The sequence below is a fragment of the Salvelinus sp. IW2-2015 genome, linkage group LG23 (genome assembly GCF_002910315.2).
Source record: "Salvelinus sp. IW2-2015 linkage group LG23, ASM291031v2, whole genome shotgun sequence".
NCBI classification, from domain to species: Eukaryota; Metazoa; Chordata; class Actinopteri; order Salmoniformes; family Salmonidae; genus Salvelinus; species Salvelinus sp. IW2-2015.
Window position 1 is genome coordinate 13,067,472 of NC_036863.1, and position 15,674 is coordinate 13,083,145.

Sequence of the window (15,674 nt, forward strand, 5' to 3'; positions counted from 1 at the left end):
GCTCCACTTTGTTTTCGTCCGGTATTGAACACAGCTTATCCCGTCTTAAATTTTATCTGTTATTTACGTTAAAAAATACCTAAAGTTGTATTAGGAAAGTTGTTTGAAATGTTTGGAACAAGTTTACAGGTAACTTATTAGATATTTTGTAGTCATGTTTCGCGAGTTGGAACCGGTGTTTTTCTGGATCAAACGCGCCAAATAATTTGACATTTTGGAGATATAACGATGGAATTTATCGAACAAAAGGACCGTTTGTGATGTTTATGGGACATTTTGGAGTGCCAACAAAAGAAGATCTTCAAAGGTAAGGCATGAATTATATCGTTATTTCTGAGTTTTGTGTCGCGCCTGGCTGGTTGAAATATGAATGTCATGTGTTTGTTTGGTGGGGTGCTATCCTCAGATAATCGCATGGTTTGCTTTCGCCGTAAAGCCTTTTTGAAATCTGACACGTTGGCTGGATTAACAACAAGTGTAGCTTTAATTTGGTGTATTGCATGTGTGATTTCATGAAAGTTTAATATTTATAGTAATTTAATTTGAATTTGGCGCTCTGCCATTTCACCGGATGTTGTCGAGGGGTTCCGCTAGCGGAACATCTAGCTGTAACAGGTTTTAAGTCTTTATTGAAGACTCATCTCTTCAGTAGGTCCTATGATTGAGTGTAGTCTGGCCCAGGAGTGTGAAGGTGACCGGAAAGGCACTGGAGCAACGAACCGCCCTTGCTGTCTCTGCCTGGCCGGTTCCCCTCTCTCCACTGGGATTCTCTGCCTCTAACCACATTACAGGGGCTGAGTCACTAGCTTACTGGTGCTCTTCCATGCCGTTCCTAGGAGGGGTGCGTCACTTGAGTGGGTTGAGTCACTGACGTGGTCTTCCTGTCTGGGTTGGCGCCCCCTTGTGTTGTGCCGTGGCAGAGATCTTTGTGGGCTATACTCGGCCTTGTCTCAGGATGGTAAGTTGGTGGTTGAAGTAATCCCTCTAGTGGTGTGGGGGCTGTGCTTTGGCAAAGTGGGTGGGGTTATATCCTTCCTGTTTGGCCCTGTCCGGGGGTATCATCGGATGGGGCCACAGTGTCTCCTGAYCCCTCCTGTCTCAGCCTCCAGTATTTATGCTGCAATAGTTTATGTGTCGGTGGCTAGGGTCAGTCTGTTATATCTGGAGTATTTCTCCTGTCTTATCCGGTGTCCTGTGTGAATTTAAGGATGCTCTCTCTAATTCTCTTTCTTTTTTTCTCTCTCTCGGAGGACCTGAGCCCTATGACCATGCCTCAGGAATACCTGGCATGATGACTCCTTGTTATCCCCAGTCCACCTGGCTGTGCTGCTGCTCCAGTTTCAACTGTTCTGCCTGCGGCTATGGAACCCTCACATGTTCACTGTGATTACTATTATTTGACCATGCTGGTCATTTATGAACATTTGAACATATTGGCCATGTTCTGTTATAATCTCCATCCGGCACAGCCAGAAGAGGACTGGCCACCCCTCATAGCCTGGTTCCTCTCTAGGTTTCTTCCTAGGTTTTGGCCTTTCAAGGGAGTTTTTCCTAGACACCGTGCTTCTACACCTGCTTTGCTTGCTGTTTGGGGTTTTAGGCTGGGTTTCTGTACAGCACTTTGATATATCAGCTGATGTAAGAAGGGCTATATAAATCAAATTGATTTGAAGAATCTCAAATATAAAATATGTTAATTTGTTTAACACTTTTTTGGTTACTAAATGATTCCATATGTGTTATTTCATAGGTTTGATGTCTTCACTATTATTCTATAATGTAAAAAATAGTAAAAAGAAAAGAAAAACCCTTGAATGAGTAGGTCTTCTAAAACTTTTGAATGGTAGTGTACATGTTGTTCTTTTTTTCTCAAGGGATGCCATTTAACCTATTGTCACAATCTCCGTACAATCAGCACGAACCCCTCGGGATGTAGTGCTCAACAGTGCATCCCACTTGTAAAGCAGCTGCTTCATCTTGATGTTATTCTTTATCAAAAGATACCGCAACGCTTTTCCATTTCAAACAAGCGCTCTCTACCAACAACCATCCCCGTAGCCAACATTCTTGTTCTTGTTGTTGTTGTTCTTCTTCTTCTTCGGGTTTTATAGCGGACTACAACCCCAAAAGGTGTATTGCCGCCACCAACTGGACGGGTTGAAAAAAAGGTACAAAATCTAATCCATACGTGATAGGGAAACTAACTTAATCCACCCAAATAAAAATAGTAAATTGACAAAAACAAAACAAAACTCCCACTTCTTCCTTCTTTAAAATCTCCATATCTCCTTCTCATGCTCTAGGGCCTGAGAGGGTGGTACGGCTTGTGACAATATTCCATGTTCCTCCGCCGACAAATCTTTCAGTCCCAGGAAACGCTCCGCCACAATAATATATATTTTCCTGCACCTTCTCTCCACCTTGGCAATGCCACTGATCACCATAGCTATAAAGGCCACCTTCTTAATAACCTTTAAAATATCAAGGTCCTGCTAGTGAAAGGCAACCCCTGCAGCATGTAGTGAAGCCTATCCACCAGCATGGACTTTTCAGGAGCACCATTCAAACCCTCAACCCTTTAAACAACTGTTGCATATGAAATGCTCTGGACAACCCTAACTTTGGCCACCTAATTTTCTTTCACCCTTGTCGGGCATTGAAATGACGTGGCTTCATGGTTCCCACCACAATTGCAACATGTCACATTTTCATCACTTTTATAACACATGATGTGATCTTTTCCACAACTTTGATATCTCGGTTTCTCCCGTCTGCAAATAGTTGAAATAATGACCAAAAGCTTTACAGTGATCCCACTGCATTGGTCTTGGGATAAATGCTCTGACTTTGTAGTTTATATACCCCAACTGCATTTGAGTAGGGAGAAACTTCATATCAAAAAACAAAAGAGCAGAAAAACTCTTCACTTTTTCATCATTCACTACACGATTCATCCGATGTGCATCAATCACTCCAGGAATATTTTTCATCTCTTCAACATCGACTTTCCACGTGATGTCAGATATTACCCCCTTGAGGGGTGCCCTGTTCTAAAGAGACACACACAACACGTCAAACTTATCAAATCGGTTGAGACGCAACACACAAAAAATCAAAACAAGCCCGCCTCTTGTGATCCTCACAGCCTTCACAGCCTTCACTCTCCACCAGTTTGGATAGCTCAAATGGATTCTTCAAGATTGGTATTTCGATCAGCTGCTCCTCATTAACAAACCGCTCTCCTACAAGATACGAAGAGACATTCTCGGCACTGTACAATACTTTGCTCTGTTTTCCATTCTTTTGGACAATACTCCAATTCTCCTTCATTCTACCACCATTAGATTCACAATCCATTTCAGCGTCCGCTTCCGCCACCTTTCCACATTGTGGCCTCTCCAGGTTCCAACAGGTGGTTCTTCTTCTTCTTCTATGGTATATTGGCGATCACACAATTTAATATGCATTCCACCATCTACTGTGCGGGATGGAAACATGATTCCAAAATATGGAAGAAAATAAAACAAAAAAATACCAAACTACCAAAATATAAATAAATAAACTAAACTAAATGAAACAACTTTTCAAAAAAATGTAAAAAGTAAAACACACATCTGATCCCTACACAGGCTCAAGGGGAACCTGGCAGGGCGGGCCACCTTTTTAACACCCAGGATATCTTTTGACTGGCAGCAAACATTTACTGCAGGCTGTGGTGTGTCCACCACCATCTCTTCACTAGCATCAATTATTTTCTCAATTATTTTAATTGCCTCCACATAGGAGATTCGATTGACCGCTCTAACTTTTGCATCCACAATCTCCGTCACCCTTACAGGGCACTTCAGGTAATTGGGATCATGATCCCCACCACAATTGCTACACCGTCATCCTTCTACACACCGTTCTTCAATATACTCTTTCCGTCGACACACACTTGAAACATGGCCAAATCCTTTACATTTCTTACACAATGCAGTGGTTTGGGGACAAAAACTCTTACAGTGTATCTTGCATAACCAAGCTTCACATGCGTAGGTACCTGCTCTTTATAAAAAAAAACAGGACAGACAGAATATCTTCTCTTTCTCCATTTACCCAGTGGGTCAGACGCCGGGCACCAACCACACCAGGAATTCTCTTCAGGGATTTAACCTGAACATCTGTCGTCACCCCTGAGAGGACTCCTTTGACCGGTGCTCTACTGCGAAGTTAAAAACACAAAACTTCTGTTGTCTGGATTTATTTGAGGCTCACTGCAATCTTCCTCTGTTCTTCAGAAATACAATTAATCAAAATAAGACCACTCCTGGTCACTCTGACAGACTCTGACAGACTATTTTCCCAGTGCATACTTCACCATTTTCGACACCTTAAACGAGTCTCCCACATATGCATCCCTACTCAATAAACACATCCCAACAAGGTGTTTGTGATGCTCGCCGTTTGGTGTGACATAGAACTGGTGGGGAGCGTAGTAAAACTCAAAAGGGCTGACAATGACTCCTCTGTTTTACTACGCTCCCCACCGGTTCTATGTCACACCAAACGGCGGGCATCACAAACACCAGGAATTTTCAACTTAAATTGCTCCACCTCCAAACTTAACGCTACTCCTTTCCATGATGCCCTGTTCCTAAGAGCAAAGCAAGAAAAAGATATTGACTCAAGTTACGTAACCCAAGCCTGTTCCCTCTGGTCAGAAGAAACACAAACAAATATCACAAGTCCACTACAGGTTACCTTCACTGATTCAACTGCCCCCAACTCCTTTCTCACCCACCCTGAAACCCCAAATAGATCAGCCAAAATGTAAGGGTCCACTTTCTCAAAAAATGTAACTCCTACTGGTCCAGATTCTTCTTTATCGTGTCTGATGCCATTCTTCCTCAACATTCATCTTCCCATTACACTCGGCTCTTCATCTTCCTCGCTGTCTATAAACACATCTATCCGTTCTCCACGCTCTTGCTGCACCTTCATCCACTACATTGCTTTCAGAGCACGCACTAATGGTGTTCCTCCAAAACCCAACTTCTGTTAATTAGCCCACTTTACAAGTCTGGCTACTGCTGACCTCTCCATGCTTCCTTCACCTTGTAAACATTTACCACACCGACGAATGACTACATTACCCCACCCACGCTTCTAATATGGAAATAATAATGTCCCATAAATACTTTAATATTTTAAATTCTCCAGCATTTTGCTTTGATAGGTTATCCATTTATGACGTGGAAATGTCTCAATGTATTTATTTTGTCTCAAAGAGTCTCTCTCTCACACCATCGCACAAACACACCCTTTCTGGGCGGAGCAAAGCTTAATAGGCTATACTCTATCTATCCTGAGGGAGTTGCAGGGATCCTCCTAGCTACATTTTCACCAGCAGATCCGAGTAGATTAGATGTGTTTGTCATTGGAAAGGGTTTCATTTCTATAAAGTAAGTACTGTCTGTCAACAGATAACAGATTAACATATTTACTATTAACAGATGGTTGTTCTAAGAATAAGGAAAGCCCACAAAAGACGTTATGCACTTCTCTGTTTGAGCATTGTTGGCTTCATCATGTACCGGTACCTGGGGTAAGTAAGATAATAATATTTTACTTATTATTCATTCTATGGCATGTTTTATGAGCATGAATTGATAGACTGAAAGAAATGTTTTGTCTTCACTTCAATGATTAGTCCTACTCTGAAGTATTGGACTCTCGCACAGTGCCCTTTTCTATCCAGTATGTAAAAAGGATGAATACAACTGTTTGTGGTGTCATGCATATCATTTCTTGATAGTGGATAACACAAAAATACCTTATTTTATCCATATTATCTATTTATAAGATTGGAGAACTATGTCCCATCTGGAATTTCAGCAAACTTGGGGTCTAAAAAAAAAATAATCTCCAAGCACAAGGCTATGAATTGGAGTAGCCTAGAAAGGAGTGCTACTTGTGTGACCTGTATTGTTCAATGTTTATTGACCCAAATCAATGTGGCACGGACAATTCTTGCCTAGTACTGCGCCCGGAGGCAGGAGAATGAGCAGGAGAGTAGGTTTGAGTGCCAACTCGTCCCAGTTCACCTTGGAGGGAGAAACATTCCGTATTCTGGGGGGATCCGTCCACTACTTCCGGGTCCCTAGAGCCTACTGGAGGGACCGCCTGATGAAAATGAAGGCTTGTGGCATCAACACCCTCACTACGTAGGTAGCATACAATCACTAAGGCAATCACTACCTTAGACCATCTGAAATGGCATGCTATTCATAGAGCACTACTTTTGACCAGAGTCCTATGGGTCCTATGGGTCCTAGTAGTGCATTATACTGAATAGGGTTCCAATTTGGTCGTAACTTAAGCCTACAGTACAATAGTTACTAATAAAATTAAATACAATTTTATTTGTCACACGCTTTGTAAACAACATGTGTAGACTAACAGTGAAATGCTTACTTACGGGTCCTTATCAAACAATGCAGAATTAAAGATAAAAATAAATACATTTGAAATAGAAACCGAGGAATTGAATAACGAATAACAATAATGAGTAAAAATAACTTTGGCTGTATACAGGGAGTGCCAGTACCGAGTCGATGTGCTGGGGTACAAGGTTGTTTATGTAGCTATGAATATATACAGTAGGTAGGGGTAAAATGACTAGGCAACAGGATAGATAATAGACAGTAACTGCAGTATATGTGGTGAGTGTGAAAGTGTTTGTGTGAGTGTGTGTGTGTGTGTGTGTGTGTGTGGTGTGTGTGTGTGTGTGTGTGTGTGTGTGTGTGTGTGTGTGTGTGTGTGTGTGTGTGTGTGTGTGTGTGTGTGTGTGTGTGTGTGTGTGTGTGTGTGTGTGTGTGTGTGTGTGTGTGTGTGTGTGTGTGTGTGTGGGTGTGTCAGTGTGTCCTGTGGCACAGTATAGCGTGTGCATGTTATGTATGTGTTTGTTTGTAATAGTTCATGACATTGGTCATTTGTTGGGCGATAAAAAGGAGCATTCTGTTTATCTTGCAGATATGTACCATGGAGCTTACATCAGCCAGAGAGAGGGGTTTTCCACTTTCAAACAGAGTTGGATTTAGAGTAAGGACCCCCTGTTCCTCCTCTTCAACATTTACAGTTGAACGTTTGCAGCTTTCCATTGCTCTATACAAACACAAACAATTGTCTTTCATCTTATTTATCCCCCCTGGCATTAATACTCAAACGACTGAAATGCATTGGCACTTTCATTCTACATCTTTTGGCATCAGGTGTCGTTATTACTCGAGTTGCCATGCTCATGGGAGTGAGTAGCAGATGCACTATCCTGACAACATCCAATGCATCTCCACAACAACAGCGCTTGCTGTGCAATTAATGGCACTGAGGTCAGGTCACATGATTCCCATGTTTCCAGGGGACATGGGTTCACACCAATTTCTTATGTCTATGTTTCACAGAACATTTGCAAATCTGACGCTCAAGTGAAACTTACACTCCAAAATCAGACCTCAGTCCAGAAGTGGACTTTTTTTATATCTGAAAATAACTGACAATCTTTGGTTCAGAGTGATGTCCCTGTTTTTGCCACTGGTGTTGAGGTGAAGTAACTGGTGTACCTGACTGATTATAACTCTTCATCGTGTCTTGTTTTCCCAGAGCCTACATTAACTTGGCTGCTGAGGTAGGACTCTGGGTGATCCTGCGTCCAGGGCCGTACATTTGCTCTGAGCTCGACCTAGGAGGGCTGCCGAGGTCAGTCAGCTGTCTGTCTATCTCTTTGTATGTTTGCCTGTCTATCTGTCTGTCTGACCTTCCATTTTTAAACCACCGCATTTGGAGTTTGGTGGAATTGAGGCCAACGGAGCCATCCATTTTGAATAGGAGACTCTGTCCTACACTACTTTACTGTTGAATTGTCTACTCTTAAGAGTCAGGACATTTCTGAGGCAACATTCCTCAGTAAATGTAATAAGGAAGTCGGAGCGTGTAAATGTGTTTTGCACAGAGGCACTTGATCTAGCAACACAAGGTACCATTTTGATTGTAATATGTGACCATGGGGACCAGGGTAAACAACTTATGCTATACCCCAGGGAGGAGTGGATTGGCTGTCTTCTAGCTTTCTGTCCTCCTGGGAATATGACTCAACAGTTCATTAACAGTGAGATTCACTGACAAAAACACCCCCAATTCTCTTTCTCCCTGGCAGTTCTAATAATACTTTTCCACTCTCTCTTCTTCCCTCGGTTAAGTTGGCTTCTTCGTGACGGGAGTATGAGGTTGAGGACTACTCACCCAGGATTTGCTGAGGCAGTCAATACGTTCTTTGACAAGCTCATTCCAAAAGTGGTTCCTCTACAGGTCATTAATTGGTTCCTATTACAATAGAACCTGGCTGTAGCCAAACTATAGCTATCGAATATATTAGCGGTATAATTGTCCTATATCATTTGAAAATGTATTTTTTGTTTTTTCAGTTCAAGAAAGGAGGGCCCATCATTGCTGTACAGTTGGAAAATGAATATGGATCATTTGCAATGGATAAAACTTACATGCCTTTCATCAAGGAGGTAAAACACACACACCACACAACAACACACACACACACACACACACACCACACACAAACACACAACAACACACACACACAACACACACACACACACACACACACACACACACACACACACAAATATACACACACACACATACAAATGGACAAACAATGTAATTACGGTATGTATGGCATTATCCAATGAGGTTTTATAATGTATGGGTCATGTCCAGTATTGGTACTCACTACTGTGTTTCTTCATAGGCTCTACAGTCCAGAGGAATCAATGAGCTCTTACTGACGTCAGATAACCATGAGGGATTAAAGGAAGGGGGTGTGACGGGAGGTACAGTTTATCATTACAGTAGACGCACTTACAAAGTCCTTATTTTACATCGTCCTTGTGTCCACATTCATTGATCAAAGTTCTGCTGTCATTTTACAGTATATTCCTTTCATTCCAACCTATCTTATAGTAATCAGAACAGTGAATCTACAGAAACTAAATCAGGGGGACATCAAGTATTTGAATGCTATTCAGGTACGTCCCATCCACTCCACTTGCTCCTCATCTTCATATTAGAAAATGTTCAACAAATGCTTAACAAAGGTTACTAGGAAGATCAGCAAAGTATTTATACATTGGCCACGCTTTAAAATGACACAAGTCTGTATTGATCATGTGTATGTTGTGGACTGTGTATTTATGCATGACAGCCCAATAGCCCCATGATGGTGATGGAGTACTGGACAGGCTGGTTTGATGCATGGGGAGACCTCCACCATGTCCTCGCTCAAGAGGGTAGGGTTGTATTTTTAAGCTTACTTACTTACTTAGGCTTTGTCGTGGTCCCTCCATTTCTCCCTGTCCTGAACCTCTTTCCATGTGTTTACCTTCATCTTTCCAGTATATGCAGGATTCTGCAATTATTTAAAAGTAGCAGTCAGTGAAATGACTAATATTCCTTTAGCTTTTTCTGTAGTTTTTCAAACTGTGGAGTTTTTCTGAAGCTGCTATTCATGAACATATTCTTGTGCCTGTCATTTTCACATTAACATGCTTCTCCAAAATGTCAGTTATTAAATTGTTTGATATCTGCGATGAACATGAATGATCTCTTTGTTCGTCAGATATGGTTTCTGCTGTACGGGAGATTCTGAGACGCGGCATGTCCATCAACCTGTACATGTTCCACGGAGGGACTAACTTTGGCTTCATGAGTGGAGCACTGACAAACCCAATCTACAAGGCACTAATCACAAGCTATGGTATTTTATCCAGATATCTATTCCAGGTTTAAGCAGCATTCCAATTAACACTGGTGGCAATGTGTTTTGAAGTTTCCTCTCACAATTTAGTTTTGTATTGTATTATCTTGTATTACACATTGCCACCAGTGAGTGGCAGTGTGGACCAACATGTCATAAGAGATCTTCCCTGTCCCGACTGATGATTGCTGTTATCCAGATTATGATGCACCTCTGTCCGAATCGGGAGAATACACGCCAAAGTATCACCTTCTCAGGGATCTATTCAGTCAGTACCACAGTAAGTTGATCACTAAACGTAAAAATAATAATTAAATAGCCTGACTTTTGTCAACTTTAAAGGCTGGTTTCCTGGACCAATAGAGAATCCCCATTGAAAATGTGTTTAAATCCAGGGTTAGTTTTACTGTAATCTGAGTGTGTGTGACCTCACTGTCTGATGACTCCCTTGTCCTTGTGTGTCGGAGGTGAGAAGCTCCCTGATATGCCAGCCCTGCGTTGGAAGGAGACGTATGAGCCAGCCATCATGTACCAGCACCTCTCTCTGTGGGACGCCTTGACCTTCGCTGAGGAGGTATGCGTGTGCATATGTATGTGTGTTTGTGTTTGTGTGTGCGGGCGCTGGTTCATGTGTAGGTCGGTGTGGGTCTGTGCCTCTGTGTGCATATGTGCGTATGTGTGTATGTACTGTATGCGTATGCATAGGTCCGATCTACACCAAACTTACGCTTCACGACTGTGTGTGTGTGTGTGTGTGGCTCTTTATGTCTCTCTAGCCATTTAAATCACCAACCCCAGTCAACATGGAGAATCTCCCAGTGAACAGTGGGAATGGCCAGTCCTATGGCTATACCCTCTATGAGACCATTATAACCAGCGGAGGCTCCCTCAAGTCCGGAGACAATGTACGGGACAGAGCCCTGGTGGGTCTACACATCCTATAGACACAATGTCTTGTTAAAATGTAGCGTTTATGACACAGTTCTATAAAAAAAAAATATATTAAAATGGTCCTGTTAATGTGGAAATCTCTTATGATTTTCTTATGATAAAGAAGCTGGGAAAATACAGTTACGTTTGAAGGCAATTATTTGACAGATGTGAAGTTTGTTTTTAGGTGTTTGTGGACAGACACTACATTGGCATTTTCAAGCATCAGAATCTGGAGCTAGCGGTGCCTGATGGAAAGGTACTGCAAGATGAACACGAGGCCTACTGGAAGCTACTTCCAAATAGTACCTACAAGCTTTTCAAGCTTTCATAATTGTCAACAACAAAAAGTATGAAGCCAAATAATAATTTAATATTCTAACTACAGGAGAAACGGACATTGAGCTTACTGGTTGAGAACTGTGGACGAGTTCACTATGGGAAAGCTCTAGATAAACAGCGCAAAGGTGCACACCTATTTTGCCTATATTATTCTACTGTAGCAGAAACCGGTAACAATGTCCTTATTTTCAGCTTTGATGCCTTTTTATTGTCTGTGTTGTATTTTAGGTCTCGTAGGTGACATTCTATTGAACAACACTCCTTTGAGGGACTTCACAATATACAGTCTGGATATGAAAACCAGCTTTATTGATAGGTTTGTATATTTACATTTTCAACTTGTAGTACTTGTAAACAATCAAGCTCATAAAAAGTCATTTTTATGAGCTTGAGCACTACAGATACCAATCAAGCACACCAATGTTTGCGTGTGAACATTTCATGGAACACATTTCTGCTGGTGGCCCACTCTTTGATGGAATGCATGTACATATTAAACAGTGTGGCGTTAATATATTTGTGACTACACCTTGAGTAATATCTATTTCAGCCTCAACCAGGCACCTTGGATGTCCCTTCCACACGTTCCCAGTTTCCCTGGATTCTTCCTGGGAAGAATGTTTACCTACGGTTATCCAAGTGACACCTTCGTCAAGCTACCAGTGAGTAAATACAGTCATATTATACTGTGATACTTTGGCTGTGACACTTGCTATGGTGTGCATGCTTCTCTCTGATGCTATTGTATGTTTGTTATCGTGGAAGTGGAGCAGGGAAGTCTAGTGATTAAGGGCCTGATTCAGACTTAGGAAAGGTGCAATGAGCTCTTTGGGAGTGTCTCCCTTATGCGGACTGAATATATTTAATTAAACCGCTGAAAAACCTCCCACTTGCTGGCAAGTAGATTTCCTCATGGAGTTTTCATTCAATGGGGTTTTCAGTACATTTATCTAAAGCCATCCCTTTAAATATGGTGTACCATTAATTATACTATTTTTATAGACTCAATATAATATATTGAGATAGCGGGTTCAGAATATTAGGGATGAATGAAAGAAAGCCATCTAAACATATGCATATTCAGAGCTTGAAAGGATCTACAGAGAAGAATGGTAGAAACTCCCCAAATACGGGTGTGCCAAGCTTGTAGCGTCATACCCAAAAAGACTCAAGGCTGTAATCGCTGCCAAAGGTGCTTCAACAAAGTACTGAGTAAAGGGTCTGAATACTTACAGCACCAGTCAAAAGTTTGGACACACTACTCATTCCAGGGGTTTTCTTTATTTGACTATTTTCTACATTGTAGAATAATAGTGAAGACATCAAAACTATGAAATAACACATATGGAATCATGTAGTAACCAAAAAAGTATTAAACAAATCTAAATATATTTTATATTTAAGATTCTTCAAAGTAGCCACCCTTTGCCTTGATGACAGCTTCGCACACTCTTGGCATTCACTCAACCAGCTTCATGAGGTAGTCACCTGGAATGCATTTCAATTAACAGGTGTGCCCTGTTCAAAATGAATTTGTGGAATATCTTCCCTTCTTAATGCGTTTGAGCCAATCAGTTGTGTTGTGACAAGGTAGTGGTGGAATACAGAACATAGCCCTATTTGGTAAAAGACCAAGTCCATATTATGGCAAGAACAGCTCAAATAAGCAAAGAGAAACGACAGTCCATCATTACTTTAAGACATGAAGGTCAGGAACATTTCAAGAACTTTGACAGTTTCTTCAAGTGCAGTCGCAAAAACCATCAAGCGCTATGATGAAACTGTCTCTCATGAGGACCACTACAGGAAAGAAAGACCAAGAGTTACCTCTGCTGCAGAGGATAAGTTCATTAGAGTTACCCCACCTCAGAAATTGCAGCCCAAATAAATGCTTCACAGAGTTCAAGTAATATACACATCTCAACATCAACTGTTCAGAGACTGCGTGAATCAGGCCTTCATGTTCTAATTGCTGCAAAGAAACCACTACTAAAGGATACCAATAATAAGAAGAGACTTGCTTGGGCCAAGAAACACGAGCAATGGACATTAAACCAGTGGAAATCTGTCCTTTGGTCTGATTAGTCCAAATTTGAGATTTTTGGTTCCAACCACCATGTCTTGTGAGACGCAGAGTAGGTGAACGGATGATCTCCGCACGTGTGGTTCCCATCGTGAACCATGGAGGAGGTGTGATGGTGTGGGGCTGCTTTGCTGGTGACACTGTCAGTGATTTATTTAGAATTCAAGGCACACTTCAGCAGTATGGCTACCACAGCATTCTGCAGCGATACGCCATCCCATCTGGTTTGCTTTTAGTGGGACTATTATTTGGGTTTTTTTCAGGACAATGCCCAAAACACACCTCCAGGCTGTGTAAGGGCTATTTGACCAAGGAGAGTCATGGAGGGCTGCATCAAATGACCTGGTCTCCACAATCACCGGACCTCAACCCAATTAACATGGTTTGGGAGGAGTTGGACAGCAGAGTGAAGGAAAAGCAGCCAACAAGTGCTCAGCATATGTGGAAACTCCTTCAAGACTTTTGGGAAAGCATTCCAGGTAAAGCTGGTTGAGAGAATGCCAAGAGTGTGCAAAGCTGTCATCGAGGTAAAGGGTGGCTACTTTGAAGAATATAAAATATATTTTAATTTGTTTAACACTTTTTTGGTTTCTACATGATTCCATATGTGTTATTTCATAGTTTTGATGTCTTCACTATTATTCTACAACTTATAAAATAGTAAAAAATAAAGAAAACCCCTGGAATGAGTAGGTGTGTCCAAACTTTTGATTGGTATTGTATATAAATGTCATTTTTCATTATTATTTTTTTTAACAGTTTTAGCTTTGTAGACTAATGAGGGGGGGGGGGGGATAATTTAATCAATTTTAGAATAAGGCTGTAATGCAACAAAATGTTGAAAAAGTCAAGGGGTCTGAATACTTTCTGAATGCACTGTACATATCATGTTGATATGTTGATATGTTTGCTTCCATATGACTAGATGATCATATCATCTAAAAGAAATTGCTATTTGTAATTACAATCCCCTTCTCCAAACTCAATTACCTAGCTCTTATCAATTTATACATTATAGCGCATAGAGAATGGTGTTATTTCTATAGCAGATGTTTTTCCACTTGGAACCGACCGGTGCTCGGCCTTATCCAATTATGAGGGTATCAAATCATGGTCAGAATACGGCGTATCTGTAGACTCACCTCCGCCATACATTTCTATGATCTCCACCACAAACCAATAGCTGGCTGTCACACGCGTTTCCTCACACTCAAGTTCAAGGTCAAAATACGCATAAAGATAAAAGTGCATAAAAAGGGAATAAAGTCCCATTGATGTGCATGTAACTCAAGTCTGAATTCCTCCTAAGTGAATTGTAAATAGATACATTTTCTAAGAATGAACTAGAAAATCCCCTGAAAAAAGTGTGTTAGTATTTATGGTATTGAAGTAGTATGTTTGAGGTGGCTTTCAGCTAGCACATTCATTATTTATGAGGCGTAAACTAAAGGGGATGACAGAAAAGTTATGATGTTGATAATTTTGTAATGCCTATGATAATCTTTGCAGGGCTGGGGAAAAGGGGTAGTCTTCATCAATGGTTTGAACCTGGGGCGCCACTGGTATATCGGGCCCCAGCAAACACTCTACCTCCCAGGACCTTTTCTCAACAGTGGAGTAAACCAGGTAGGACTCACTACAAGCACTTAGTCAGCAACATTATGATAAGATAATAAGACATTAAAAGAGATCATACATGCTCTTAGGTTCTTAGTCTTAGGTTCACAAAGTTGTGTGTACTTACAGTCTCGTTCAGTTACCCTCATGTGTTTCTCCATCATCTTCATTTTCATCAACATCATGCAGGTCATTGTGTTTGAAGAGCAGGAAGCTGATTATAAAATCACGTTTGAAGAGACTCCTGATCTGGGCATGGCTGTGGACATTCAGTAACTGCATGTACATTGTATGGGGATAACTCACCTTATCGATCTTGAGCAGAATATTGTTCATCATTTTATTGACGTAAATGTCATCCAATCTGTATTTTTATTGAATCTAGTAACGAGAACAAAATATCACAGCCTAAAAACAAAGCTATTTTCAACTGGAATCATTGTGTTGGCTAAACAAGTCATCAACGTCTGTATGTGTCATGATGACAAGTATTTTGGTTATAACAAATGGCATGTCATGTTAGTGATAGCATTCTGGTGACTCTTGCTTCCAAACAAAATGTTATACCTGTATCATCTGACCACTGATTGATAGGCTACAAGAGCTTCAGCAGTTTTATTTTAGTATTCATGCATTAAATTGGCAAATATGAGTTAGTGTGCTGTATGTGCTTTGCACTTCAATAATGTATTTTCCCTGAGACCAGGACTGTATAGGATTAATTAATACAAAATTAAACCAATGCTATGATTTTGAACAGAAATTACAATATCAACAAGAATAATAAACCACGTCAAACAAGGAAAGCAAAGAGATGCTGACATACTAAGTCAATTTTTATGATCGTATTTACATATAAATATTACAGTGGCAGTTTACAATGCAGAAGTATTC

At 40.9% G+C, this 15,674-nt stretch overlaps 1 protein-coding gene across 1 annotated transcript; it reads left to right on the top strand.

The window, feature by feature from the left end:
- Positions 1 to 2,343: 2,343 nt before the first annotated feature.
- LOC111951045 (beta-galactosidase-1-like protein 2) lies at positions 2,344 to 15,432 on the top strand. The gene is made up of 19 exons (XM_023969019.2): positions 2,344 to 5,587; positions 6,021 to 6,206; positions 7,015 to 7,083; positions 7,642 to 7,737; positions 8,238 to 8,346; positions 8,463 to 8,555; positions 8,804 to 8,885; positions 9,016 to 9,080; positions 9,257 to 9,341; positions 9,671 to 9,808; positions 10,008 to 10,088; positions 10,276 to 10,382; positions 10,585 to 10,731; positions 10,926 to 10,997; positions 11,127 to 11,205; positions 11,309 to 11,396; positions 11,631 to 11,742; positions 14,673 to 14,789; positions 14,970 to 15,432. The coding sequence occupies exons 1-19, from the start codon at positions 5,496 to 5,498 to the stop codon at positions 15,054 to 15,056; spliced, it is 1,905 nt and encodes a 634-aa protein (XP_023824787.1). The 5' UTR covers positions 2,344 to 5,495; the 3' UTR covers positions 15,057 to 15,432.
- Positions 15,433 to 15,674: the final 242 nt, after the last annotated feature.

Excerpts from the sequence above, each read along its gene's own strand:
- LOC111951045 (XM_023969019.2), top strand. The coding sequence starts at position 5,496 with ATGGTTGTTCTAAGAATAAGGAAAGCCCACAAAAGACGTTATGCACTT. Across the intron at positions 10,732-10,925 it reads ATGTACGGGACAGAGCCCTG|GTGTTTGTGGACAGACACTA; the intron begins GTGGGTCTACAC and ends GTTTGTTTTTAG. Across the intron at positions 11,397-11,630 it reads AAAACCAGCTTTATTGATAG|CCTCAACCAGGCACCTTGGA; the intron begins GTTTGTATATTT and ends TATCTATTTCAG.